We start from the raw sequence: 26331 nt of genomic DNA on the forward strand, positions 1-26331 counted from the left end.
ACAATACTATGACAATAATAGGGGAAACTGTGAGCTGGGGAGACAGGCATATGGGAACGCTGTACTTTCTATGCAGTTTTTCTTTTTTTTTATTGTATCTTAGATGAAAGTTTAAAAACTAGCTTCTCAATAAACAATCAATATACATACTGTTTTGTGACACTGGTTGCCAACCCCACAACATGTCAACACTCTTCCCTCCTGAACCTTAGGTTTCCCGTTACCAGCTCTCCCGTTCCTGCCTTCCATCTCGTCCTTGTTCCTGGGCTGGTGTGTCCGTTTAGTTTTGTTTTGTTTTATGGGCCTGTCTAATCTTTGGTTGAAGGGTGAACCTCAGGAGTGACTTCATTACTGAGCTATAATGGTGTCCAGGTGCTACACTCTCAGGGTTTCTCCAGTCTCTGTCAGACTAGTAAGCCTGCTCTTTGTTTTGCTTTGTGAGTTAGAATTTTGTGCTATGTTTTCCTCTAGCCCTGTCCAAGACCCTCTAGTGTGATCCCTGTCAGAGTAGTCGGTGGTGGTACCTGGGCACCAACTAGTAGTGCTGGATTCAGTCTGGTGCAGGTTGTGGTAGTCGTGGTCCGTTAGCCCTTTGGACTAATCTTTCCCTTGTGTCTTTGGTTTTCTTCGTTCATCCTTTCTGTGCAATTTTTCTGTAAACCTAAAATTGCTCTGAAAAATAAAGTCTACTAAAAAAAAAAAAAAACTGATAGAAATACACTTTAAAAAAAAACAAAAACTAAGCACTACCATGTCATCTCACATAGGTAAAATGCCCTTATTCCTTAAACCAATCTTAAATATGACTTTAAGACCTTTCACCACTAGGAGGGTCCACTGATGTGTGTCTGTAAAGCAAGCACAAGAAAATATTTTTTCTTTGATTCTTTCCTGTTATTAAAAATAATAATATTTCACTCTGAGTAAGAAGTGCAAGGGAGCATAGGATGCTGATTATACGGTCAAGTAATATAAAATCATCCTTAGTGTCATGCTATACAGTAAATCATTATGGCTAAATAATATATAGTCATCTGCCTTTCCATGTGATGATGTCCAGAAGTTTTCCAATAATGAGTTAAAGACCACATAGCCAATAAAATTATGATTATCTATCAGAAAATGTCAAAGAAAAAAGTATGATGAAGCTCACAAAACTTTTGTTTTTACATTTGTAGTTGCCATGATGAACACAAAAGCTACAGTACTTCAGTTAAATGGTAAATACCAGTTGATGCTTATGTCCACAAAAGTGAAGGGAGGACTGCTTTACAACTACTTCCCAACCAACCAAACCAAACTAGCTGACGTCGAGTCAACTCTGACTCGTGCTGACCCTGTATGTTTCAGAGTAGAACAGTGCTCCACGGGGTCTTCAATGGCTGTGATCTTTTGTAAGTAGATCACCAGGCCTTTCTTCTAAGGTTCCTCCGGGTGTATTCAAACCACCAACCTTTCAGTTAATAGCCAAATGCTTAACCGTTTGTGACACTCAGGGGACTCCTTACAACTATCGAAACAACAAATATTTCAGGCAGTGAGAATCTTACTTAAGAGTAGCCTGCACAACAACAACAACAAAAAAACAGCTGCCTCCCAACAGGCTTGTTTTTGAAGCACCCCATAAGGCTGCTTATCACATTGGCAAGTGGGAAGAAAACACATTCACTATCACAGAGACCTTGAAGAGGCCACAATCCCTGGTTAAGCTGGTTTGCAGCCTGGAGCAGAGGGAGAAAAGTGAAGTAGTCCTTGCCTACCGGTTTCCAATATCTTAAGAGAAGCCGTTGGAACCGGAATTGGTGGCTGTATCTTTTCCTTTCCGTTTGCAACGAGATGGACGACAGTCTCCGGTGTAGCCAACTCTTGGCATGCATCCATTAGGTGTGTGCTGAAGTCATTGAAGAATTTCTATTTTGAAAACATCTCTTGGATGCTACTGACAGTGAAAACTTTTTGGCCCAAAAAGATAAACAGTACTTCCTGCTGGGATGGAGCCCCTAAGACAGGTGTTTAGTAACACATCTGGATTTGCTGCTTAGGTGAAAAGACTAAGCTTCATGTCTTAACATTACTCTAATTTCTACATCAGCATGCAACAGCATAAAATGCTCTACCAGGCACCTTCCAGAAGTCTTATCTACTGCTGAGAAGCTCATCAGCTTCATCACAGCCAGGGCCTTTTCAAGGTACCCTGTCAAGAACGGTGAGCGGAACAGGGAATGGAGCTCACTGGTTTTCCAGAGGGCTAGTTTATGGGGCAATTCCTCTGTCCTACAGGGTCACTATGAGTTGGAATCGACTTGACAGCACCCAACAATAGCAGTCTTGCTGCACTCGACAGTGCTTGAGGTAGAAGTTTTAATTATTTTGAGACTGAGGGAAAATACATTCTAAGAACAACTGACGAGGATTAATTCCTCAATTAGCGTGGCAGATATCTGTGAGCACACGAATGAGGTAAATCTTTCAATTCAAGACTCTACAGATATCATTTTGGATATTGCTGAAACTCTGTGTTCTCTTAGTTAAGCCGCCATTTCAGAAGAAAGAATTGGATGAAGACAACTCTTTAAACTTTTCCAAAGCTAGAGAAAGACTTCTATAGGTTGGAAGAACATTGCAAATATTATAAAGGTTATTTCTGTTCAAACTAAAATGAGGATTTATAATTCTATTCTAGCTGACACACACAGCACAATGATGCTGACAAACCTTGTTACCAATGATCTCAGTGGCATCATGACAAAGGAAATATAAAATGAGCTAAACAGAGAAATTCCTGTTTCCTTAGAGTAGGTCTCTTCTTAACTAGCTTTTCCAAACATGGGACTCACTGCATTTGCTATATTATTGATACAAATACAGGTCTTCAGCACTTGTTTCCATAATAAACAAAAGTTAAAACTGGCAGTTTTAAAACAATGTAATATTTACATTGCCATGCCAAAAACCACTCCACAATTTCAACTTCTTTTTCAAGCCAAGCAAAAGCAGTCTTTTCACTAAAATTTACTTTGAGCATAAGTAAACTGATCTTTTCATATTATCTGTAAAATCCGAATTTATTAAAAAATTTCAGGAAGTAGCCTTTAATTTTTACATTAAAATAAGAATGAGATCAATTTTTTAGAAAAACATTTTTACAGTCTGTCTGTAAAAGCAATCAGCTTACAATGCAATATAACTAAAACCATGCAAGATTTCCCAAGTGTATATGTTTTGCATGCATTACTCTGGAGAAAGCAGCCATGAGCCATGAAAGGCTAAGAACCACTGTTCCAGAAGACCTCTGCATTATGTCCTTTGTCATGGTGCTCAGATAGGACGTGATGCTCTCACTGGCACCTGAATGGCTCAACCACTGTGAGACTACTGCTTTTTGTCATTCAGATTTTATTAATGCCACTTAAAACAGAATACATTACATACATTATTTATTAGCCATGTCTACTTTGGGCTTTTACCAAGCTTGTAGCATATACTGTACCTGAACTACTGCTTTTTAAAAGAATAAAGTAGGAAGTCTCATACATGACTTCGACTTAATCAACTCCCAAGACTAAGTGATGCTCTCTCCTTTCCTTTCTGTAAAACACACGGGCTGTAGGAGAACCACTTACAGCAAGCTCATCCAGGCCCTTTTGTCCCCATGCAATCGGAGGTATGCTTGGCACCAGTCACTGACACTTGTTGCCTCACCTGTTTATGCTTGTATACGCTGTTGTTACATAATTTAATGAAATATTACATAAACTACTGAAATATGACTGTGAAAACAGAGTTGTGGTTTTTATAAAAACGAGGTTGAATACTTTGGAAGGACTAAATAAAAACCAGAAATTTTAAAAAGGAACTGCTGAAAAATCAGGTGTGGGTAAAACAACTATAAAAGACTGGGGGAAAAAACTGTGAAAATCTAAAAGGATTCTGCACTCAGATTACTTCAAATGTGTCTCATTCTCACTCTACTTTAAAGAATCAAATCTGTTAATTATCAAGGATGCATTACAAGTTGGATTACGCAAAACAGCCAACCAGTTGAACCCATTCTCAAACAAAGGGCCTTGAGCCTACATTCAAAGATTGGCAAAGGAATGTATATTTATACATTTTAAGTGGAAAATAATATGTTCAAAGTACATGTATATCATTTTTTATGATTCTCTACTTTAGTAAGCTTTTTTTTTTTTTTTTAAATTAACCACAAGTACCAATTGTGTCATGAGTTTTCACTAACTGAAAGATACTTATCACTGCCGAGATTCAGTCCTCTCATCCTTCCAGGTTATCGCAATCTTCTCAAACAGTGAGCTGGTTGTCAATCATACTAGGTGTGTCTCCCAGCTTTCTTTTGTCCTCAGTCTGGTAAACATGCCTTTTATGCTCTCATCTAAGTTGCTCAAAACCCTAGATTTTCCATTGCTCTTATGATAAAAAGCATTCTTTTTGTGTATGTAATTTAGATGAAGGTTTACAGAGAAAATTAGTTTCTCATTGAACAATTAATACACATACTGTTTTGTAATGCTGGTTGCCAACCCCAAGACATCTCAACACTCTCCCCTTCTTGACCTTGGGTTCCCCATTTCCATTAGTCCAGCTTTCCTGTCCCTTCCTGCCTTTTTGTCCTTGCCCCTGGGCTGGTGTATCCATTTAGTCTCGTATATATGCATGAGCTCCATGTATTATTGTTTGTTTTATGGGCCTGTCTAATCACTGGCTGAAGGGTGAACCTCAGGAGTGACCTCAGTACTGAGTTAAAAGGGTGTCTAGGGGCCATACTCTGGGGTTTCGCCAGTCTCTGTCAGACCAGTAAGTCTGGTCATGACAAGGAGCATTTTTTGTTTCCAGTATAGTTCTTTGTCTTTATTGATACACCAACACACGCATGAGGGAAATAGGTGCTTTTCAGGAAAGGGTGGAGTCCATCACATTTCAGATGTGGAAGTAAACCCTGATGTGGCCAAGGAGGTCTGGCAGTAGGAGTAGCTGCAGTAGGGCACAGAGGAGCAATCTCTCTTCGTAACAGGTTTTTGGCAAATGATCATCCCCTCCAGGTCCTTCACTTTGTTTTCCACTGTCCGGAGTTTTTTCAAAAATTTTAAAGAGCATTCTGAAGATAACTTCAAGTTTCCAAATTATCTGGCCTCTACCTCCCTCTCTTCACCTTCCCACCTAGCTAACTCCTTCAGATCTCAGCTTAATCATCCTTTTCTGACCTCTCAGACCAGGTCAGTTCCTCTTATTTTATGGTCTCACACACCATACATTTCTCTGTCATAGAAATGATCAGAAACACAATTTTACATATATTTCTATGATTGCTTGATTGTTTAATTCCTACCAAACTATAAATTCCACGAAGTCATGGACTATGTCTGATTTTACTCATTGTGTATCACTAACAAGTAATTCTGGAATGGGCACATCACAAAAACTCAAATAATGCTGAATGTAAGAAAAAAATGAACAAACAAGCAAATAGGATTTAAAAAAAAAAAAAAAAGAGCTCTGTAGCATACTGCCAAATATCCTCCTCTCACTTTTGCCCTAAAGTTGACAATGGATCTTTAGCAAAATAATCTAGCATTTCAGATCCATATACAGAGCCATAGCTGGCCAACCCTTTCTCTTTCAGGAAGGAACAATGAGCTTTCATAAAACTGTTGCTGTTGTTGTTAGGTGCCATCGAGTTGGTTCCAGCTCATACCAACCCTATGTACAACAGAACCTAACACTGCCCTGTCCTGGCCATCCTCACAATCACTGCCATACTTAAGCCCCCTGTTGCAGCCACCATGTCAATCCATCTCATTGAGGGTTTCACTCTCTTTCATTGATCCTCTACTTTATCAAGAATGATGTCCTTCTCCAGGGACGGATCCCTCCTGACAACATGTCCAAAGTATGAGAGATGTAGTCTCGCCATCCTTGCTTCTAAGGAGCATTCTGATTGTACTTCTGCCAAGACATATTTGGTTCACTCTTTTGCCCGTCCATGGTATATTCAATATTCTTCTCCAACATCACAATTCAAAGACATCAATTCTTCTTTGGTCTTCCTCATTCATCATTCAGCTTTCATATGCACAGGAGGAGACTGAAAACACCATGGCTTGAGTTAGGTGTACCTTAGTCTTTAAGGTGACGTCTTTGCATTCCAACACTTTAAAGAGGTCTTTTGAAGCGTATTTGCCCAATGCAACGCGTCTTTTGATTTCTTGGCTGCTGCTTCCATAGGTGTTGATTGTGGATCCAAGTAAAATGAAATCCTTGACAACTTCAATCTTTTCTCCATTTATCATGATGTTGCTTATTGGTCCAGTTGTGAGGATTTTTGTTTTCTTTACGTTGAGGTGTAATCCATACTGAAGGCTGTGGTTTTTGATCTTTATCAGTAAGCGCTTCAAGTCCTCTTCACTTTCAGCAAGCAAGGTTGTGTCATCTGCATAACGCAGGTTATTAACGAGTCTTCCTCCAATTCTGATGCCCCATTCTTCTTCATATAGCCCAGCTTCTTGGGTTATTTGCTCAGCATACAGACTGAATAGGTATGGTGAAAGGATACAATCCTGACACACACCTTTCCTGACTTTAAACCATGCAGTATCCCCTTGTTTTGTTCGAACGACTGCCTCTTCATCTATGTACAGGTTCTTCATGAGCACAATTAAATGTTCTGAAATTCCCATTCTTTGTAATATCATCCATAATTTGTTATGATTCACACAGTTGAATGCCTTTGTATAGTCAATACAATCAGGTAAACATCTTTCTGGTATTCTCTGCTTTCAGCCAGGATCCATCTGACATCAGCAACGATAACCCTGGTTCCACGTCCTCTTCTGAATCCGGCTTGAATTTCTGGCAGTTACCTGTTGATCTACTGCTACAGCCGCTTTTGAGTGACCTTCGGCAAAATTTTGCTTGCATGTGATAGTAATGATACTGTTCGATAATTTCCACACTTGGTTGGATCACCTTTCTTTGGAATAGGCATAAATATAGATCTCCTCCAGTCAGTAAGCCAGGTAGCTTTCTTCCAAATTTCACAGATAAGTGAGTACTTCCAGTGCTGCATCCATTTGTCAAAACATCTCAATTCCGTTAATTCCTACAGCCTTGTTTTTCACCACTGCCTTCAGTGCAGCTTGGACTTCTTCCTTCAGTACCATAGGTTCCTGATCATACTGTACCTCCTGAAATGGTTGAACGTCGCCCAGTTCTTTTTGGTATAGTGACTCTGTATTCCTTCCATCTTCTTTTGATGCTTCCTGAATCAGTTAATATTTTCCCCACAGAATCCTTCAATATTGCAACTTGAGGCTTGAATTTTTATTGTTCTTTCAGCTTGAGAAATGCAGAGCGTGTTCTTCCCTTCTGGTTTTCCATCTCCAGGACTTTGCACGTATCATTATAACACTTTACTTTGTCTTCTGTTCAACTCTTTTATTTCATCATTTCTTTCACTTTAGCTACTCAACGTTCAAGAGCAAGTTTCAGAGTCCCTTCTGACATTCATTTTGGTCTTTTCATGTATGATGTCCTTGATATTATTCCACAACTTGTCTGGTCTTCAGTCGTTAGCGTTTAAAGCGTCAAATCTATTCCTGAGATGGTCTCTAAATTCAGGTGGGATATACTCCAGGTCATACTTTGGCTTTCCTCAACTTGTTCTAATTTTTTTCAGTTTCAACTTGAACTTACACATGAGCAGTTGATGGTCTGTTCCACAGTCAGCTTCTGGCCTTGTTCTGACTGATGACATTGAGCTTTTCCATTGTCTCTTCCCACAGATGTAGTCGATTTGATTCCTTTGTATTCCATGTGTATAGTCGCCGTTTATTTTGGTGAAAGAAGGTATTTGTAATGAAGAACTCGTTGGTCTTGCAAAATTCTATCATGTGATCTCCGGCATTGCTTCTACCACCAGGGCCATATTTTCCAACTACCAATCCTTCTTCATTGTTTCCAACTTTCACATTCCAATCACCAGTAATTATCAATGCATCCTGATTGTATGTTCAATCAATATCAGACTGCAGAAGTTGGTAAAAATCTTCAATTTCTTCATCTTTGGCCTTAGTGGTTGGTACATAAATTTGAATAATAGTCATATTAACTGTTCTTCCCTGTAGGCACATGGATATTATCCTATCACTGACAGCACTGTACTTCAGGATAAATCTTGAAATGTTTTTTCTTTTTAGTAATTTTTATTGTGCTTTAAGTGAAAGTTTACAAATCAAGTCAGTCTCTCACACAAAAACCCATATACACCTTGCTACACACTCCCAGTTACTCTCTCCTTCCACTCTCTCTTTTTGTGTCCATTTCGCCAGCTTCTAACCCCCTCCACCCTCTCATCTCCCCTCTAGACAGGAGATGCCAACATAGACTCAAGTGTCCACCTGATCCAAGAAGCTCACTCCTCACCAGCATCCCTCTCCAACCCATTGTCCAGTTCAATCCATGTCTGAAGAGTTGGCTTCAGGACTGGTTCCTGTCCTGGGCCAACAGAAGGTCTGGGGGCCATGACCACCGGAGTCCTTCTAGTCTCAGTCAAACCATTAAGTCTGGTCTTATGAGAATTTGGAGTCGCCATCCCACTGCTCTACTGCTCCCTCAGTGGTTCTCTGTTGTGTTCCCTGTCAGGGCAGTCATCGGTTATAGCTGGGCACCATCTAGTTCTTCTGGTCTCAGGATGACGTAGTCTCTGGTTCATGTGGCCCTTTCTGTCTCTTGGGCTCGTAATCACTTTGTGTCCTTGGTGTTCATTCTCCTCTGATCCAGGTGGGTTGAGACCAATTGATGCATCTTAGATGGTTGCTTGCTAGCGTTTAAGACCCCAGGTGCCACTCTTCAAAGTGGGATGTAGAATGTTTTCTTAATAGATTTTATTATGCCAATTGACTTAGATGTCCCCTGAGACCATGGTCCCCAGCCCCCTGCCCCTGCTACGCTGGCCTTCGAAGCATTCAGTTTATTCAGGAAACTTCTTTGCTTTTGGTTTAGTCCAATTGTGCTGACCTCCCCTGTATTGTGTGCTGTCTTCCCCTTCACCTAAAGTAGTTCTTATCTACTATCTAATTAGTGAATGCCTCTCTCCCACATTCCCTCCCTCCCCCGCTCATAACCACAAAAGAATATTTTCTTCTCAGTTTAAACTATTTCTCAAGTTCTTATAATAGTGGTCTTATACAATATTTGTCCTTTTGCAACTAATTTCACTCAGCATAATGCCTTCCAGGGTTCTCCATGTTATGAAATGTTTCACAGATTCCTCACTGTTCTTTATCAATGAGTAGTATTCCATTGTGTGAATATACCATAATTTATTTATCCATTCATCCGTTGATTGGCACCTTGGTTGCTTCCATGTTTTTGCTATTGGAAACAGTGCTGCAATAAACATGGGTGTGTATATATCTGTTTGCGTAAAGGCTCTTATTTCTCTAGGATATATTCCAAGGAGTAGGAGTGCTGGATCATATGGTAGTTCTATTTCTAGCTTTTTAAGGAAGCGTCAAATCGATTTCCAAAGTGGTTGTACCATTTTACATTCCCACAGCAGTGTATAAGTGTTCCAATCTCTCCACAGCCACTCCAACATTTATTATTTTGTGTTTTTTGGATTAATGCCAGCCTTGCTGGAGTGAGATGAATTCTCATTGTAGTTTTGATTTGCATTTCTCTAATGACTAATGATCGTGAACACTGAAATGTCCTTTTTGATGATGAATGCAACACCATTCCTCTTCAAGCTGTCAACCCCAGCATTGTAGACCATATGACTGTCCGATCGAACACAGCCTATACCAGTCCATTTCAGCTCACTAATGCCTGGCATATCAATGTTCCTGCGTTCTGTTTCATTTTTGATGACTTCAAATTAAATGTGGGTCCTGACTACATTCCTGGGTGAAAATGAACTAGGGAAACTTAGCTGTCATCATTCTAGAACAAAAAAATATTTTAACAGAGACATCTACCCATAGCCACTGCTTTGTGATCTGTCACAACTATGGGAAACTAATTACAATGCTCAGCCTTACCCCTTTCTCATGTGTAATTTAACATGGGGAAAGGTTTCCATTTTTCCACATGCGATAGATATGTCTTTGGCTGTAGCTCCCAATTCTGACAATCAACCTGCCCATTCCCACCCTCTTCCCCAAGACAGCAGTGCCAGAAATGGACACAAACAAAAAACACATTTCTGGAATGCTAAATTTCACTTGTCCTGCCTTTGGGAATTGGTATCCTTGCTAAGAGGCCAGCTGTATATATATATATATATCTCAAGACTATATACTAGTAAGACTAGTACGTATATAGTATGTATCAATGCCCCAATAAAACCACCATCATTGAAAGGATTCTCAGAGAAGTTGCTTCTTTTCAGTGTTACCGCAGCACAATCAGTACACAGACAAGGACACACACACATACACACACAAACACACAAAACAAATACTCAAGAGTTCAACCATGAAACTGACTGACTATAATTTGGTACTTCAAAGATTCATCTGAAACATCTAATTATCCAAAGAATATAAGGAACATTACTGGCTGTCTCAGTAAATTCTCTAAAATGTACCTTGTAGTAAGATCGATACAAAGCACCTCACCTGGACCACAGAAGTTAAGTTCTATTCAAAAAGACTTCGGTAAGTTAAGGTTTAATCTTACGTGCTTCACTTTTTTTTGAGATGACATAAAATAAGGATCATGTTTTTTCAAGAATATCTCTCTCTTTTGTCAAAGACGCTGTTCCCATTACATTATTTAATGCCCCTGATAAAGGAGGAGTCATTTGAAAACTTCTATGCTTGTTGAAAGACTTTCTAGACCAGTGATTTTTCAAAACGTGGGCTGTGACCCAATAGTTGACGATGATGTCAATTCAGTGGGTCCAACCAGCATCTAAAAAAACTGAAATAGAACCAAATACATTACATGTGTTTCATGAAACTCTGCTACCTCTTTATATACGTGTGTGTGTGCATGTGTGTGTGCATACGTACAAATGTAAACAAATCTGAGCATGTGAGGTTAAAAAGGAGGAACAGTATAGAACACTAGTTAAAAACATAAACTCTGGTGCCAGACTGCCTATGCTGGAATCCTAGAAACGCTATTTACTAACTGTGTGATCTCGGGGGAAGTATTTAACATATCCGAGTCTCAACTTCGTCATTAAGGACAGTAATAGTTCTACATCATAAAGAGTCTGATAATTAAATAATATGTATAAGCCTCTAAAACAGAGTCTGGCAGATAACATATGTGTTAGTAAAAAAAAAAATTGTATGTATACTTTAAATACATACATTTGATTACAATATAAAAGTATACCTATTTCAACATGGGGCTAACCTGCTAGGATCCCATGACCCAAGGGCGTAGGAAAAAAAAAGCTTGAAAATCACTGTTCTAGATGAATTTATATACCCCTTCCCTTTAAAAGAAATAATACAAATCACATAAGCCAAAGAATTTCCCATTTTGCCTTACCTCTTAGAAACTCCGGAACTAAATTTACAACTCAATTACAAGGACTATCTCATCTCAGATGTCTATCACATTTACTTCACTTTTCTTTTATCTGGCTTCTGTTCTGCTTTCATTTCTTATTCTTCTATTTTAAGTAACTTTTTTGGGTAGAAGGGCTGCCTATCTTTGTAAACTCCGTGAAATTTCTTTTTAAAAATAGGAAAATTTTAAAGCACATTTAAAATAATTAGAATGCATTTGATTTTACATATTTATCAAACAGAAGCATTGATTTCTAAAGTCCTTAACACTACAGGTATCTCAATTGCATGCTACATTTCAAACATTAAAAAATTGCATACCTATAAAACTAAAGATTTCAATATACTCAAAATAAAAATGGAGAATCTGAGCCATTGAACATAACTACTTTTTAAGTTGGCCACTGTTGCTAAAAATGTAAAATCATAAAAACAAAGTTTCTAACATTAAAAAAGTTAAACTGATTAAAAATAGATTATTCTTCTAACATATATGGGAAAGCTATGAACTCAAAACATGCTTGACTAAATAAACAGATGTTAAAATAAAGAAAAGAGACACAGTAAAAGCTTCCGAAATCACAGGCAATAAACAATTCTTCTGAGAGCCCCCAGGGTGGGCCATTTGTTTTGTGCACAAACATCTGTATTCTCTAAACTTAAATCAACTTTTGATTTTGAATTAACCAGGGCCTTTTGACTCCTTTGGTCGGCAACTTTAATGTTCGGTAAGAACTGCCCAGCAGAAAAGAATCAGGGACACAAATCAGTACGTTTTCTTGTGAATGGTGGCAGCTCCTGTAAAAGACTTAATAGATAAGAAGGTTGAAAATAAAAAAATGAATGGACTAACTAGCTCTGAATTCCATTTATGCAGATTCCATTAGCTTGAATAATTAAAAATAAATCGTATAGTGATGCTTCTAGAACAGCACTTTCTAAGTTTCAGAGAAAGCTCTGAGCCACTGTATACATTAAGCCTGCTCCTAATGGCACGTATGTATGTGGCTGTGGCAACTCCTGTTTCCGTATGGATGATCCAGCGAATTTACAGGCCATTTCTTACCCCTGATCCCAAATGACTTAAAAACCAAACAGTTCTGGTTCATCTGGAAAGAAGCTGCTGCAAAGGACATTATAGCCTCTTGTAAGCGTAGAGCGGGAGACGACTAGCCATGGCTTGATTACCAACAAATCCCACCAGAAGAAAAATATAGAAAACCTGAAAGCAAGGGAGACTAAAAAGCATGTTCATAGATAATTTTCTGCATATACCTTCAACAAAAAAGCTGTTTACCTAAGTGCTTAGATTTGAATTACAGGTGCCAATGAGAAAAAAAAAAATTTTTTTTTTTTTTTTTTAATGAGTATGAGTATCGGTAGTGGCTGCTGATGGTGCCCCACCAAGATCCCCTTTCCAGGCTGGTGCACCCATCCCCCAGTGCTCAGTGCTGGTTGTGAATGGCTGATAGCTGTCCTCTTCTCTAGAGAAGGGCCCATGTACAAAAGGAACTGCCTCACCTGAGAGGTCACATCCCACCATTCCCTGTCCTGCCCCAACCCAAGCAGCCTGCAACCAACAACTAACATGGATACAAAAGGCCTGTCCCCTCACTCTTGCTGCAAAACTTCCCATGAGCTAAATCTAGACTCCGTCTTAGACTACACACTTGCTTAAGCCCTTCCCCTGCCGGATCCTGCTTCCCTCATTCTTTCTCCTAAGACCACTCCCACAATAAATCCTATGCACCCAATCCCTGTCCTGGGCTTTGGCTAGAGGGCACCAGACCTAAGCCGGCATCAATAATAAATAAAACTTTGTTTACACAATCAACCCTTCCTGGGGAATTGTCTTTTGATTCAACCTCTAAGATTTACATGAACACTGTAGGCTTACAGGGAATCATAGGGCATAGTGGGTCTACTCACATGTGAAATTATAAAATTATAAACTTTTTTGAATGGCAATTTTGACAATTAAATGAATACATTCTTTTCAAGGTACTATTTTAATAGGGATACTTTCTACACGGCTAAAAGAATAAAATGACAAATGATGACTAAGTCATCATACTTTTAACAACAGTCTTTTGCATGACTCAACCAAACTTTCCTCCTTCTATTATGTCACCAAAAAGCAGCTGTGTCTTTAAATTGCCTAGTGCAATTTCCAGCACCCTCTAGTGGCAAAATACCCTGAATAAATAGAAGCATGTCTTATTTAATAAATGAAATGTGTTTCTGAAAAGTTTGCTGTAAAAAGATTTAGGAAAAAAAAAAAAAAAAAAGACTCTGCTGTCGGGGATACTTTAATAGAGACTACTTTCCAGGAGCAAAGACATATCCCCACCGAGATTTCTAGAATGGCACTTTAGGCTGGAGCTTGATAAACAAGTACCCACAGAACAACCTGCAAGATCTACTGCTGATTAGATAACAAAACAATGCACATGACAAGGAAAAAGTGACCTTCTTGAGAGGGCACCAGGGTAGGCACAGACAGTTATTGCTCAGTAGACATTACTGTAGGCAAGGGACCTTGAATTCCCATATTCTGCCTGCACGCACTTCAAAATTTCATAAGCCCAGAAAAAAAATTCTACATTAAATGAAGACCAGGTCTGTATTACTCAATTTGCAAGTTTATATGTATATCATATATATGTTTTTAATATTCACTACTCTATTCCCAGCATCCAGCACAGTGACTTATTCTCAATAAATACAAGTGATGAATTCCTAGAACAATGAGAATGAACTAAAAGGTTTTTAAGTAATGACATGATCAAATTTGAACTTAAGAAAGATCATGAAATAAGCTTGAAACCAGGAAGACTTTTTCAGCGGTTATATTTCTTTAATGCTGGACATTCTTTAGGCTTTACAAGAAATATTAAGAAATGCTATTCACTTATATGTCAAGCTAATCTGAGAACTTGGTAACTAATTATATTAGCTCTTTCAGAAGCCGGGCTACTTTTCCTTTCAGCTTAAATGTACAGCTTTTACTGTTATCAGGCAATCTAAATGTACTATTACTCAGTTTATATATATCTTTGCATAAGACTGCTAACCTAAAATAAACAAAGGAAATTCAGAATCTAAAATTCCCGAAAAGTTCACAAAAGAAAATAAAGAATAAGAAACAGGACCTTTTCATTTGTTATACCATTTTTAAGGCAATGTACAAATCAACCTCTTATACCAACAAAAAAACCCACTGCCGTCGAGTTGATTCCGACTCATAGCGGCCCTAGAGGACAGAGTAGAACTGCCCCGTAGAGTTTCCAAGGAGCACCTGGTGGATTCAAACTGCTGACCTTTTGGTTAGCAGCCATAGCACTTAACCACTATGCCACCAGGGTTTCCCAACCTCTTATACATGCTTATAAAATTTCAACTACTAACATCTCAATTCTGAGATATTTTTTCATTTGTTAAATTTTGATTAATAGAAGCAGCACTTTAGTTGAAATTATTCTTAGAGATGCTAATAGAGTTAGTGACTATATGAAATAACTGATAACCATCCTTATGAGTAAGTCATAAATAATATTTATTTTTAGGGCATTTAGGGCACAGCTTTAAAATGGACTTCCTTCTTTAACAAACAATCACAAGTGATGGTTACCTAGTGATTGGCAGTTCATATCCATTACCTCATTAATCCTACAACACTGTGAGGTAGATATTATTAACTTAGGCTGACAGGGACTCAGGCTCATAGAGTTCATGTGATTTACCCGGGAAACGTAAGCAGACAATGGTAGTGTCAAGGTTCAACCTGGGTCTTCTAAGTCATCCTCAATACCCAACTACTTCACAACTGAGAAAGCGCCCAAGTTGGAAGAGCAAATCAATTCAGTTGCACCCTCTAAAATTACATGGCCAAATTTTTCTCTTTTGTCATGGGGAGACAAGACAACATTAGATCTCCAAAGTACATGATCATATATGATGAATAAAGGAAATTCAAAGAGACTACTAAAGTCTTTTGCTGATACCTTCACGTTCTACTTCATTAAGTATCAGAATTACCAATAATGCGCGCAACAGGTGCATTTAAAGACTTTTTTCTTCCCCTATACTCAAACAGATATAAGAAAGACAGTACAAAAGGTCAAAAGAAAGGAAGCAAGAAAGATGAGAGAAATCCAAACAGAATCATCATTCCCACAAATAACCCTCATCATGAAACAAAGTAATCCTAAAACATAAATCAAAGACATTTCCTAGAGCTGACAGCAGTATTAATCTGAAGAACAACACTAGAGAAAAAAAAAAACTAGAACATAAATACGATACTTGTTAATTACACCTCATCCTGTGCTGGACTCTGGGAAGAGGACAGAGCTGTAGGTTTGGAAAAACATTAAGGATGATCTTAAGAATTTACACCCTAGAAGTGGCAGATATGAATGACCAATTCTGAGAACAGCCGAGTGCTCTGTTCTCTGTGAAGAACTCTGAGTGCGGCAATACAGAGAACAAAGTCATCTGGGCAGGTTTTAGACAGCTGGAAAGAGGAGGAGCACTACAGATGAAGAAACAAGATAAGCAGGGCATCAGAGGATAGGAAAGTACACATAATTGTAGGGGAGTCAAAGAAAATCATTTGGACTAGAAAGTAGGCGGAATATTGGGGTGACTGGAGAAAAAAAAGGAGAAATGAGTTAAGCTTGAAAGCAAGGCAGGAATTTGGATTTTACTAATAACTGAAAAAAGGGAATTTTTTACAGGTTCTAAAATGGAAGAACTGCACAATAATGTATTTTAATAAGACTGCATATTACATGTACAAAATAAATAAAATATAAGAAAAGCCTGCACAAAAGCAGACCAGTTAAGAAAATCCTGCAGCAATCCATGTATAAGGTAATACGAATGATGGCAGTAGGAACAGAAGAGAAAACGTAAATCTAAAAGTCATCTGGGGGGAAAAATTATATAGGATTTTGTGACAAATCAGAAATAAAAAGCCAAAATACAGAAGAATCAAAATATTATTTCAGGGACTTCTGGAAAATGGCAATGTGAGCAGGTCTTAAGATCCTGACTATTCCACAAAAACACTAAGAAAAGCAACCAGAAATCTGTAACCTCAACTCTGTTAAGAACTCTGAAAAGTAAACACAGAATCACAAACAATCCAGCAATCCCGCTCCAAGGTATATACCCAAAAGGCTTCAAAGCATGGACTCAAACTGATACTTATGCACCAACATTCATCGCAGCACTGTTCACAACAGCCAAAAGGTGGGAAACAACCTGAGTGTCCATCAACAGGTAAATGGATTAATGAAATATGGTACCTACATACAACAGAGTAGCATTCAGCCATAAAGAGAAACGAAGTTCTGATACATGCTATGACATGGATATTTGCCCCTTTGTGTCTGACTTATTTCACTTACCTTGAAAACATTATGGTAAGTGAAATAAGTCAGACATAAAGGGACAAATGTTAAATATTCAGAATAGGTAAATGCATAGAAATCAAAGTTTATTAGTGGTTATCAGAGGCAGGTGGAAAGGGGAAACGGGGAGTTATTGCTTAAGAAGTACTGAGCTTCTGTTAAGGCTGATGAAAGAAACTGGAAATGGATAGTGGTGATGTTAATGCTACATGGTGCAACTTAAATTAATGTCATTGAATTATACACATAAAACAGGTGAAGTGAAAGATCTTTTGTTATAGGTATTCTACTCCAATAAAATAAAATTTAAAAATTAAATTAAAAAAATTTTTCCAAAGTTTCTAGCACACGAGTCATCATGAATCAAAGTTGACTCAATGGCAACTGGTCGGCCAGTTTAGTAAACTGACCAACGGATCAGTAACAGACCAAAGGAAACAAGATCACCGAAAAGGAAAACAAATCAATGCTCCGCTGGAAAGTGAGATTTTCCATGAAAATGTTACATGTATTTAAGTATGAGATCAAAAAATATATCTTTCATATTAAAATAGTCTACAAAGTCTTCAAGACATTTGAGGGATAGCATTTTTTTTCTAGTTCATAATAAAAAATCAATTCTTCAGAAGAATTTTCAGTTTTACTTCTAAAGAAATCCTTACATGATGTATAAAGACATCTGATGAGGTTTTTCTATCATCCTAAATAGTGCTGAAAGACATTATCTTTAAAAGTACTGAAACTAAAAGATCAGTGGTAAAATTTTTGAATAAAAATTGGGATTTTATTATATTCATATTAAAAGTTTCCACCTACTCCATTTAGTCATCAAAACTGTGGTTTTAAATATAGAAATACCTACAGTGACATTTCTTAATTATTCTCTCTTCTCATAAGAGCAGTATACTGTCATATGACAAAAAGGAAAAGCAGTATCTATATGGCTAACAATAGGCCAATTATAGGACAGTGAACAAGCATGAAACGGAAAAGAAAAACAGTACTGGCAAATTGTTTCCTCACCTTCGTAGAATGGTTTTTAAGACCTGTGATCAAACCACTTGAAGATGAGACAGATAACAGACAAAGTATTTACATGTGTTGAAAGAAAATACACACAAGGTTTGATCTTATAAATTTGACATTAAAAAACTTGCACGTGTGAAATCGTCCTATAATTTTTTTTCCTCGCACTTTCTTATTTTTGATAACAAGATTTTATAAGCATCATACAATGAACTGGGGAAAACAATTCCTCTTTTCTCTGAAAGTGTTTGTGGAAGATTAGAATTATCTATGTCTTGAAAATTTGGCAGAATTCATTCAAAACCAACTGTGCCAAGTGTTTTCCTGGTGGGAATATTTTTACTTAAAAGCCTGATTTCTCTAATAGTTATAAGGACAGTCTTATTTATCTAGTGCTGCTATAAATGAAGTAACACAAGTAGATGGCTTTCACAACAGAAATTAATTTTCTCACAGTTTACCCACTGCCATCCAGTCAATTTTGACTCACAGCGACTCTATAGGACAGAGTAGAACTGCCCCATACAGTTTCCAGGGAGCACCTGGTGGATTCGAACTGCCGATCTTTTGGTCAGCAGCCATAGCACTTCACCACTATGCCACCAGGGTTTCCCCTCACAGTTTAGGAGGCTATAAATCTGAATTCAGGGCACTGGTTCTGGAGGAAGGCTTTCTCTCCCTGTCAGCTCTGAAGGAAGGTCCTTGTCTCTTCAACTTCTGTTTCCTGGTTCCTTGGAGATCTCCATATGGCTTGGTATCTATCTTCTCCCATCTCTGTTTGCTTGCTTGCTTGTTTAATCTCTTTTATATCTCAAAAGAGATTGACTCAAGACACATCTTATACTAATCCCTCCTGATTAACATAACAAAAATAACCCATTTCCAAGTGGGATTATAACCACAGGCACAGAGGTTAGGATTTACAACACTTATTTTCGGGGGACACAATTTGATCCATAACAAGGGCTATTCAAGTTTTCTATTTATTTTTCAAACAGTTCAGTAATCTACAAATTTCAAGATTAATGTGCATGTTAAAATTTGAACACTACCTCCGAACACTAATTCTTATCACCTCTCAAATTATGTTCTATTTTTGCTCAATATTGCAGTCTTCTTTTATAACCTCAGAAATTAGACATTTAATGATTATGATTTTATACAGTTAAATAATGTTTAGGTTTTTTCTTTGTTCACCAATACTTTTTGTATCCCAGAAACTCTCCTGGGATCATTCTCTTCTCCCTAAAATGCATCCTTTAGAAATTCTTTTACTGAGATTTGTTGGTAGCAAACACAGTTTTGTATATCTGAAAATGTCCATTTTGCCCTTACTCTTGGAAAACAGTTTTCCTGGGTATACAATTCCAGGTTGATGGTTATTTTCTCTAGGCATTTGCAGATATTATTCCACTCTCCTATGGCTTCCATTGTTGCCGCTGAAAAGTCTCGTTGTTCCTGTATAAATAAGAACTTTCTCTGTTTTCTTCTACGGTATTTCTCTGTCTCTGGTGTTCATCAGTTTCTCTCTGATATATTTAATGAAGAATTTATTTTTATTTACCTGCTTGGCATCTGTTTTATTTCCTAAATCTACAGATTCATACCTTTAATCAATCCTAGTAAATCCTTAGTTGCTATCTCTTAGAATAGTGCCTCTCCCCTATTCTATTAGTTCCTTCTGGAACTCTGATTAGACTTAACTCTGATTAAACATATTTATATCTTCTCTACCTAGTCTCTATTTTTAAATCTTCTTTTATATATGCCATCCCTTTTTTCTCCGTTCTATAGTCTGCATATTTTCCTCAAATCTATATCCCAATTAACTTTTTTCTCTTTAGCTACATCTTATCTGCTATTAAACCATCCACTGAATTTATAATTCGAATTCTTTTTTTCATTTCTAGAATTTCTACTGGTTCTTTTCAAACTGATTTGGTCCTTTTTGAGCATGTCTTGTTCCTAATTCCTTGTGATGGCTGCACACTGAATATACTAAAAACCACTGAACTGTGTGCTTTAAACAGGTTAATTGTACAGAATAAAATCTTGCGGGCATGTTCACTGGTAGCTGTAAAGTTTAGCTCTCACATGAGATGCTAAAATAATAAGAGAAGTTATGAAGATTTGCATGTCAAAGCCCTAGGAACAAAAGCTTATTACTGAATGACCTAAAGACAACTTACGTATGTGAATTTACATATATGCATATGAAGCTAGGGTAGTGGCTTGGATTGATTGTAGAAGGCCAGGGGAAAGGATTTTTCTCCTGCTAGAAGGTTTGGCAAGGTGAAAGGTATGGATAGATAACCCTAATATGGACAACTACAATCCATTCTGCCAAGGGCTGGAAATCTAGGAAGGTATACAGGACTTGGAGAGGGTGTGAAGTTAAACTTTAATCAGGAAGAAAAAATGGTCTGTCCTCTGAGGTTCTCCCTCCACTGCCAGGGAAAGAATCTATAGAACTGCTGTTGGTGGACAAAGGCAAAAGCTTTCTGGAGAGGTTTTCACTTCTAACTAAAAGGAAGGAAAATGGTAGTAGCCAGCTCTCACAGTGGTGGTAGTTACAAAGCAACACATTCCAAGGGGAGAGTTAAAGACACAAGGTATGTTCCTCATAGGACCAGCTACGTAATTTGTGGGACCTAGTACAAAATGAAACCCTAGTGGTTAAATGCTATGGCTGCTAACCAAAGGGTCGGCAGTTCGAATCCGCCAGGCGCTCCTTGGAAACTCTACGGGGCAGCTCTACTCTGTCCTATAGGGTCGCTATGAGTCAGAATTGATTCGACAGCACTGGCTTTGGTTTTTTCTTAGTACAAAATGAAATATACGGTGCCTTCTTCATCAATTATTCAGAATTTCAAAACGGTGACAGCAGAGCACTAAATGAAACACACTTTTCTAAGCATGGGCTCTGTGTGATGGTACAGCTCAAAAATCCGTAAGTTTGCCCTGATTCCTCAGCAGCAAGAGCAGTGGTAAGAAAGATTCAAAAGGCATAGAAAAGTATAAAGCAGAAAATCAAGATCATCTAAAATCTTACCACCCAGAGACAACAACTGTTATCATTTTGCTGTCTATCCCAGAGATTTTTCTATATACATATACATAAAAACCTACTGCCACCGAGTCGATTCCGACTCATAGTGACCCCATATATGGAGACATATATTCATACAATATTTTTTTTATTATGAAATGGTATACTGCACATTCTTTTCTGTAGACTTTTTAAAGAAACTTATTCATTTTGAAGAGTTTTCACGTTAGTACACATAAATCATTTCAATTCTATCGTATGGTGTTTCCACGTTCCACTTACCTAAACCCTTACTCTTGGGTGTTTGGAAGGGTCTTGAGTTTTTCATTACTACGAATGATGTGCATTAGATGTCAATAATGTTGAACAAGGATTAAATGAGTCAATCAACATAAAGCACTTCACAGAGTACTTGGCAAATAGCAAGCTGTTCATAAATGTTAGAGATTTGTTCAGTTTTTTTTTTTTTTTTAAATAAATATTGTCAAATTGCCCTGTGTAAAGGTTGAACTAATTCACATTCACAACGCAAGGTAAGAGTTCTTGGTTTCCCTAAATCTTTGCTAATTCCTTAAATTTTTGCCATTCATGTTTCTTCCTCTGTGAATGGCCTGTTCATGTTTTTCGACAGTTCCATTGTTGGATTCACCATGCTTTTTAAATTTTAATTGATTTCTGTATTGAGGATATCAATCCTTTGGTACATGAATAATGAGTACACTTTTTCCCTTAAAACCAATTAACCCAAGACTCACCTCCAGTTCCTAGGACCTTCAGAAGCTCAAAATTTTCAATCCCCACCTTCTCTGCATGTCCTGTTAAATTAGCTAAAAAAAGAAAAAGAAAAGGAAGTAATTAAAGGGATCAACAATAGGAAAGGGCACACAGGAGCTTCTGAAATACCAGCCATGCTTTATTTCTTGACTTGGTGTATCTTAAAATTACTTATTAAATCATACAGCTATATTTTATGCAATTTTCTGTATGTTATATGTTACAATAGAACTTTTAAAAAAGTATTTAACAACTATATTTCATAAACCCAGTGCTGTCGAGTCGATTCCAACTCATAGCAACCCTACAGGACAGAGTAGAACTGCCCCATAGAGTTTCCAAGGAGCACCTGGCGGATTCGAACCGCTGACTCTTTGGTTAGCAGCTGTAGCACTTAACCACTACGCCACCAGGGTTAGGTTAAGTTAATGTAAAAATAAAAAGTGTTAATAGACTCTGTAATGACCCATATAATCTGAAAATAAAAATTCTAATCTGTAGCTATGTAGTGGAAAGAAAACTGGACACTTTTATTCATTTTTTCACCAAATATATACTTTGTGTCTACTAAATGCCACCCTCAGGTTCTAGGCTGCTTTCTGATCTCTTTTCTGCCACTAAGTACCTGAGCACTTCTTGGTTTGAATTAGTTATTTCACCTCCCTGTATCTCAGTTCCCTCATCTCTGTACTACAACAACATGCCTGGTGACTCTCCAAGACTGAAATACAGTATTTGTCAAATTTATTTGACCATGAAATTATTTTTAATAGTAACACCTATTAATACTATGTGAACTAGCATTCTGTGGAAGTAGTTAAAAAAGGCTTTGTCCAAATCTCAGTTCTATCACTTAAAAGCTGTGGGACCATGAACAGATCATTTAACTTCTCTGTGTCTCAGATCTCCCCAGTATAAAATGCGGATGATAAAAAAAAAAAAAAAACCCTACCCTCAGAGTGTATAGATGTCAACAACTTACTTCGAAATGCATTAAAAAATAGGATAGATTGGTAGATGAACGGAGGTATGGATAGACATGTGATAAAGCAAATGTTAACAAAATCTTAATGGCAGAACCTAGACAGTGAGTCTAAGGGTATTCAATATACAATTCTTCCTAATTTTCTGTATAGTTGAAAATTCCTGAAATAAAATACCTAACTTATGGGGCTGTGATGAGAATCTGAGTTAAATTTATATAGTGATTACAAGTGTTTGTAAATTAACTCATACTTTGGGACTGTAACTTCAACTTAGGCCCAACGAAAAACTTCTAAAATTAAACGTTTCAGAAGAAAGTAATTTTGGTGTCTTTCCAAAGTTTAAATACATGATTTTATAGTGGGAACAAATCAATGCATGTGGCCTATGCCTACAGTTGACAATGACATCAACACAGGTCTAAAATGAATGTTAAAAACAGGGGTATTATCTTCAAGTAAGCACACAAAAGCATATCTTCCCCTAGCATGTCAAGCAAATTATATTAAAAGTCAAGCTCACAGGAGGCAACTACTTTTGAAATAATAATTTGGCTCTTTTCTAAATGGGTGCTAAATTCTTTTATTTTATTATGCCAAAAAAGCTTAAGACATTATTAAGGAGTCATGTGTTGAAAATGTTAAAAATTATTACTTTGTTCTCATTACTAGGAGCCATGCTTTATTGACTATATGTAAAGGACCAACTTACCAGAAGCACTGTCCATATACTATATTTCCATCATATCTATATTTGCTGCCACACTGGGGAGATACGGAAATAGCTTTTGATATACAACCACTTCAGCCTTTCTTCGCTAACCATAAAATCACTTTCATAGGAAATTGAAAGAAGTCACAAAGAAATTACACTTTGTTCTATGAAGTGTACCATCCAGAAAATCCTGTCATTCATCACAATCTTTCAGGTGATCTGTGACGGGACATTTCTGCTCATAATCTGCTACGTCTACTTTTTTTTTTTTTTTTTACAGAAATTAACACTTTGCCTGCAAGAGGTGATCAAAGCTTCTCCAAATTCCTATTTCCAGGTCAAAAAACCACATGGAAATCTTCACACACACATCTCCCCGCACCAGTACAGTAGAGCACGGCTGTTAGATGCTGGCGAGTTGATATCAACTCATAGTGACCCCATGTGACACAGTATAACTGCCTCATAAAGCAAAGTGAGTGATCACATGTACGGAAGCAAGTCAACAGGAAGGTCCATCATATTTAGTCACGGAGGAGTATTTGTTTATTATAAATATTCTAACAATCGTGTTAATAACAAAGTACATAAAAGCAAACAGTAAATATCATACTACAGAGAATTACGAGCAATGGGAAACACATAACCAAGTATGTGAGTCTAGGTGTCTAAATGGTTCTCATTTGTATGTTATGACTTTGTCATTGTGATTAAAAGCCTTTGAGCATTAAAGTATAAAAATAAACTACATTTCTCTTAATCAAATTGCTAACCTAAGAACAGCAGCTCTAATTTCCTATAACAATTTTAATATTTATTAGGATAAGACTTGAAATATTCAAATATTTTATTTCACTCCAGAGGTAAAATAAAGTTCAGGCAGTTACAGAAATCTTTTGTATCTTTGAGTCATTTACCAAACCAAACCAAAACCAAATCTGTTGCCTTCAAGTTGATTCTGACTCACGGTAAACCCTTGTGTGCAGAGTACAGTTGTACTCCACAGGATTTTCAAGGTTCTGATCTGTCCAAGGCATATGTCCATGCCTTTCTTCCGAGGTTCCTCTGGGTGGGTTCAAAATGCCAACCTTTCAAATAGTAGTCAAACACTTGACAGTTTGCACCACCTAAGGACTCTTGAATGACATTCCTCAGTGAAGTACAAAATGATATATTAATCAGATGGCTTGGCGCTACCTGCATGCCTGAGACCACACTGTATCAGAAAGAGACCTATACTATTGGGAGAGCATTAGAATTGTTCATTGTCTTTCTTCATACCCAAAATAGATAGCACTTTGTTGTGGTTGTAGGATAAAAAGAACTTTTGCTCCTTTTCCTGTTAGGTAAAAGTTTCTGCAAAACTCCCTTTCTAGTTCTCCTCAAAGGTAAGAGAGATTACAAATCTAATTATTCAAGAGTCCAAAACTCTGATTTATGGAGTCGGGATAGGTTTCATTTTCAGTTGGTAGTAGGTGGAGTCACTGTGTTAAGCTATCAAACTCCACACAAGGTCTCTTTGTTTTTGTGCCTCAGGCTTCTGGCACAGACTGACCCCCTGGGGCAGACTAGCCATTCTCTTGTACTTCTCCTTCCCTCACCGTATACAGTGGTTAGCTAAGCTGATTCAGGGCTTCCCTTGGGAACTGGTGTTCATTCATTAGTTGCTTGTTCTCTCCCTTCACCCTTCTCGGTCACACACCCGAACATGTCAGTCTCAAGATTCTGATGAGATGGGGTCAGGAGGGAAGTAGAGGGTTTCACTTAGGCCTTAAGCCTAAACTATGTCCACCAACCCAGCTTTATAGAAGAGTTGTACTCATAACTTCTGAGGGAAAAAGAGAGTAAACCGGCAGGTTAGGGTTTGGGCATTTCTGGGTTTCCGGCTATAAGAGCATCAAAACAGTACCAAAACCTCACCCTCAACCCCTGTAGGTCTAACTCCTTATTACAGAAACAATGTCTTATGAAAACACTTTATATAAATAAATAAAATAAAGAATATCAACAAAACTTAAAGGACTTAGACTAGAGCTATTCAGTTGGTGCATGGTAGTATGATCATATCAATTGTTTATATCTAGCACCTACTTTGTTGCCCACATCATATAAGCTGTTAAATACATTCATGTGCCACATAACGTCTGTTCCAGCAACGTCCAACTGCTTATAGGTCCGTGGTCCCATAAGGTTATACCCTACTTTCTTCCATATAGAGCAATGACTAATAAGAGGTCTGAGATTCTAACCTTTGTTCTATCATGAGCGTGTTGCATGACAAAGTACCTCGCTGGGTCTTCAGAAGAAAAGGGTTGGGCTCAATGATGGCGGGCATTTACGAATTTAAGGCTCCAAAGTCAGCACTGAAGTTCATGTATGACTGAAGGCCCACTCACCCCAGGTCTATGGGCTCCCTGGTGGCGGTTTGTTTCATAAGGACAGGAGGACGGAGGAGCCGAGGGCGGACTAACCCTCAGTCCCTGCCACCTGGGACTGACACCCCTGAGCCCACGCACCCCCCTCCCAACCTCCCCCAAAGCACACAGATGGGGGCTTCCCGGTGCGGAGGGGCAGCCACCATTACCGTTACGTAGGCATGGCTTGGGGCACAAGAATCCAGGGCTCCAGCACAGAAAGGAGGTACTGCGGCCGCAGAGCGCTGCTGTTCCCACACAGTGCAAATCACATAATGTCCTACTTCACAGAAAGTTATCGTGGACACTAAGCAACTCCTGACTGTACTAGTAAACTTAGACTAAAATGATAAACATTGTAAATATTTTCAAGGTCCACTTTAGACCTATCAATATTTCTAATCAGCTTA

At 37.9% G+C, this 26331-nt stretch overlaps 1 protein-coding gene across 2 annotated transcripts in view; it reads right to left on the reverse strand.

The window, feature by feature from the left end:
* RPS6KA5 (ribosomal protein S6 kinase A5) overlaps positions 1–26331 on the reverse strand; it is a 203778-nt gene that overhangs the window by 115671 nt on the left and 61776 nt on the right. For both annotated transcript variants that reach the window (XM_003408821.4, XM_023546495.2), the window contains exon 2: positions 21791–21862. In XM_003408821.4, the coding sequence (XP_003408869.1) occupies positions 21791–21862 (72 nt within the window). The remainder of the gene's footprint in view (positions 1–21790; positions 21863–26331) is intronic.

Source organism: Loxodonta africana, chromosome 10 (genome assembly GCF_030014295.1).
Source record: "Loxodonta africana isolate mLoxAfr1 chromosome 10, mLoxAfr1.hap2, whole genome shotgun sequence".
Classification (NCBI taxonomy): Eukaryota; Metazoa; Chordata; class Mammalia; order Proboscidea; family Elephantidae; genus Loxodonta; species Loxodonta africana.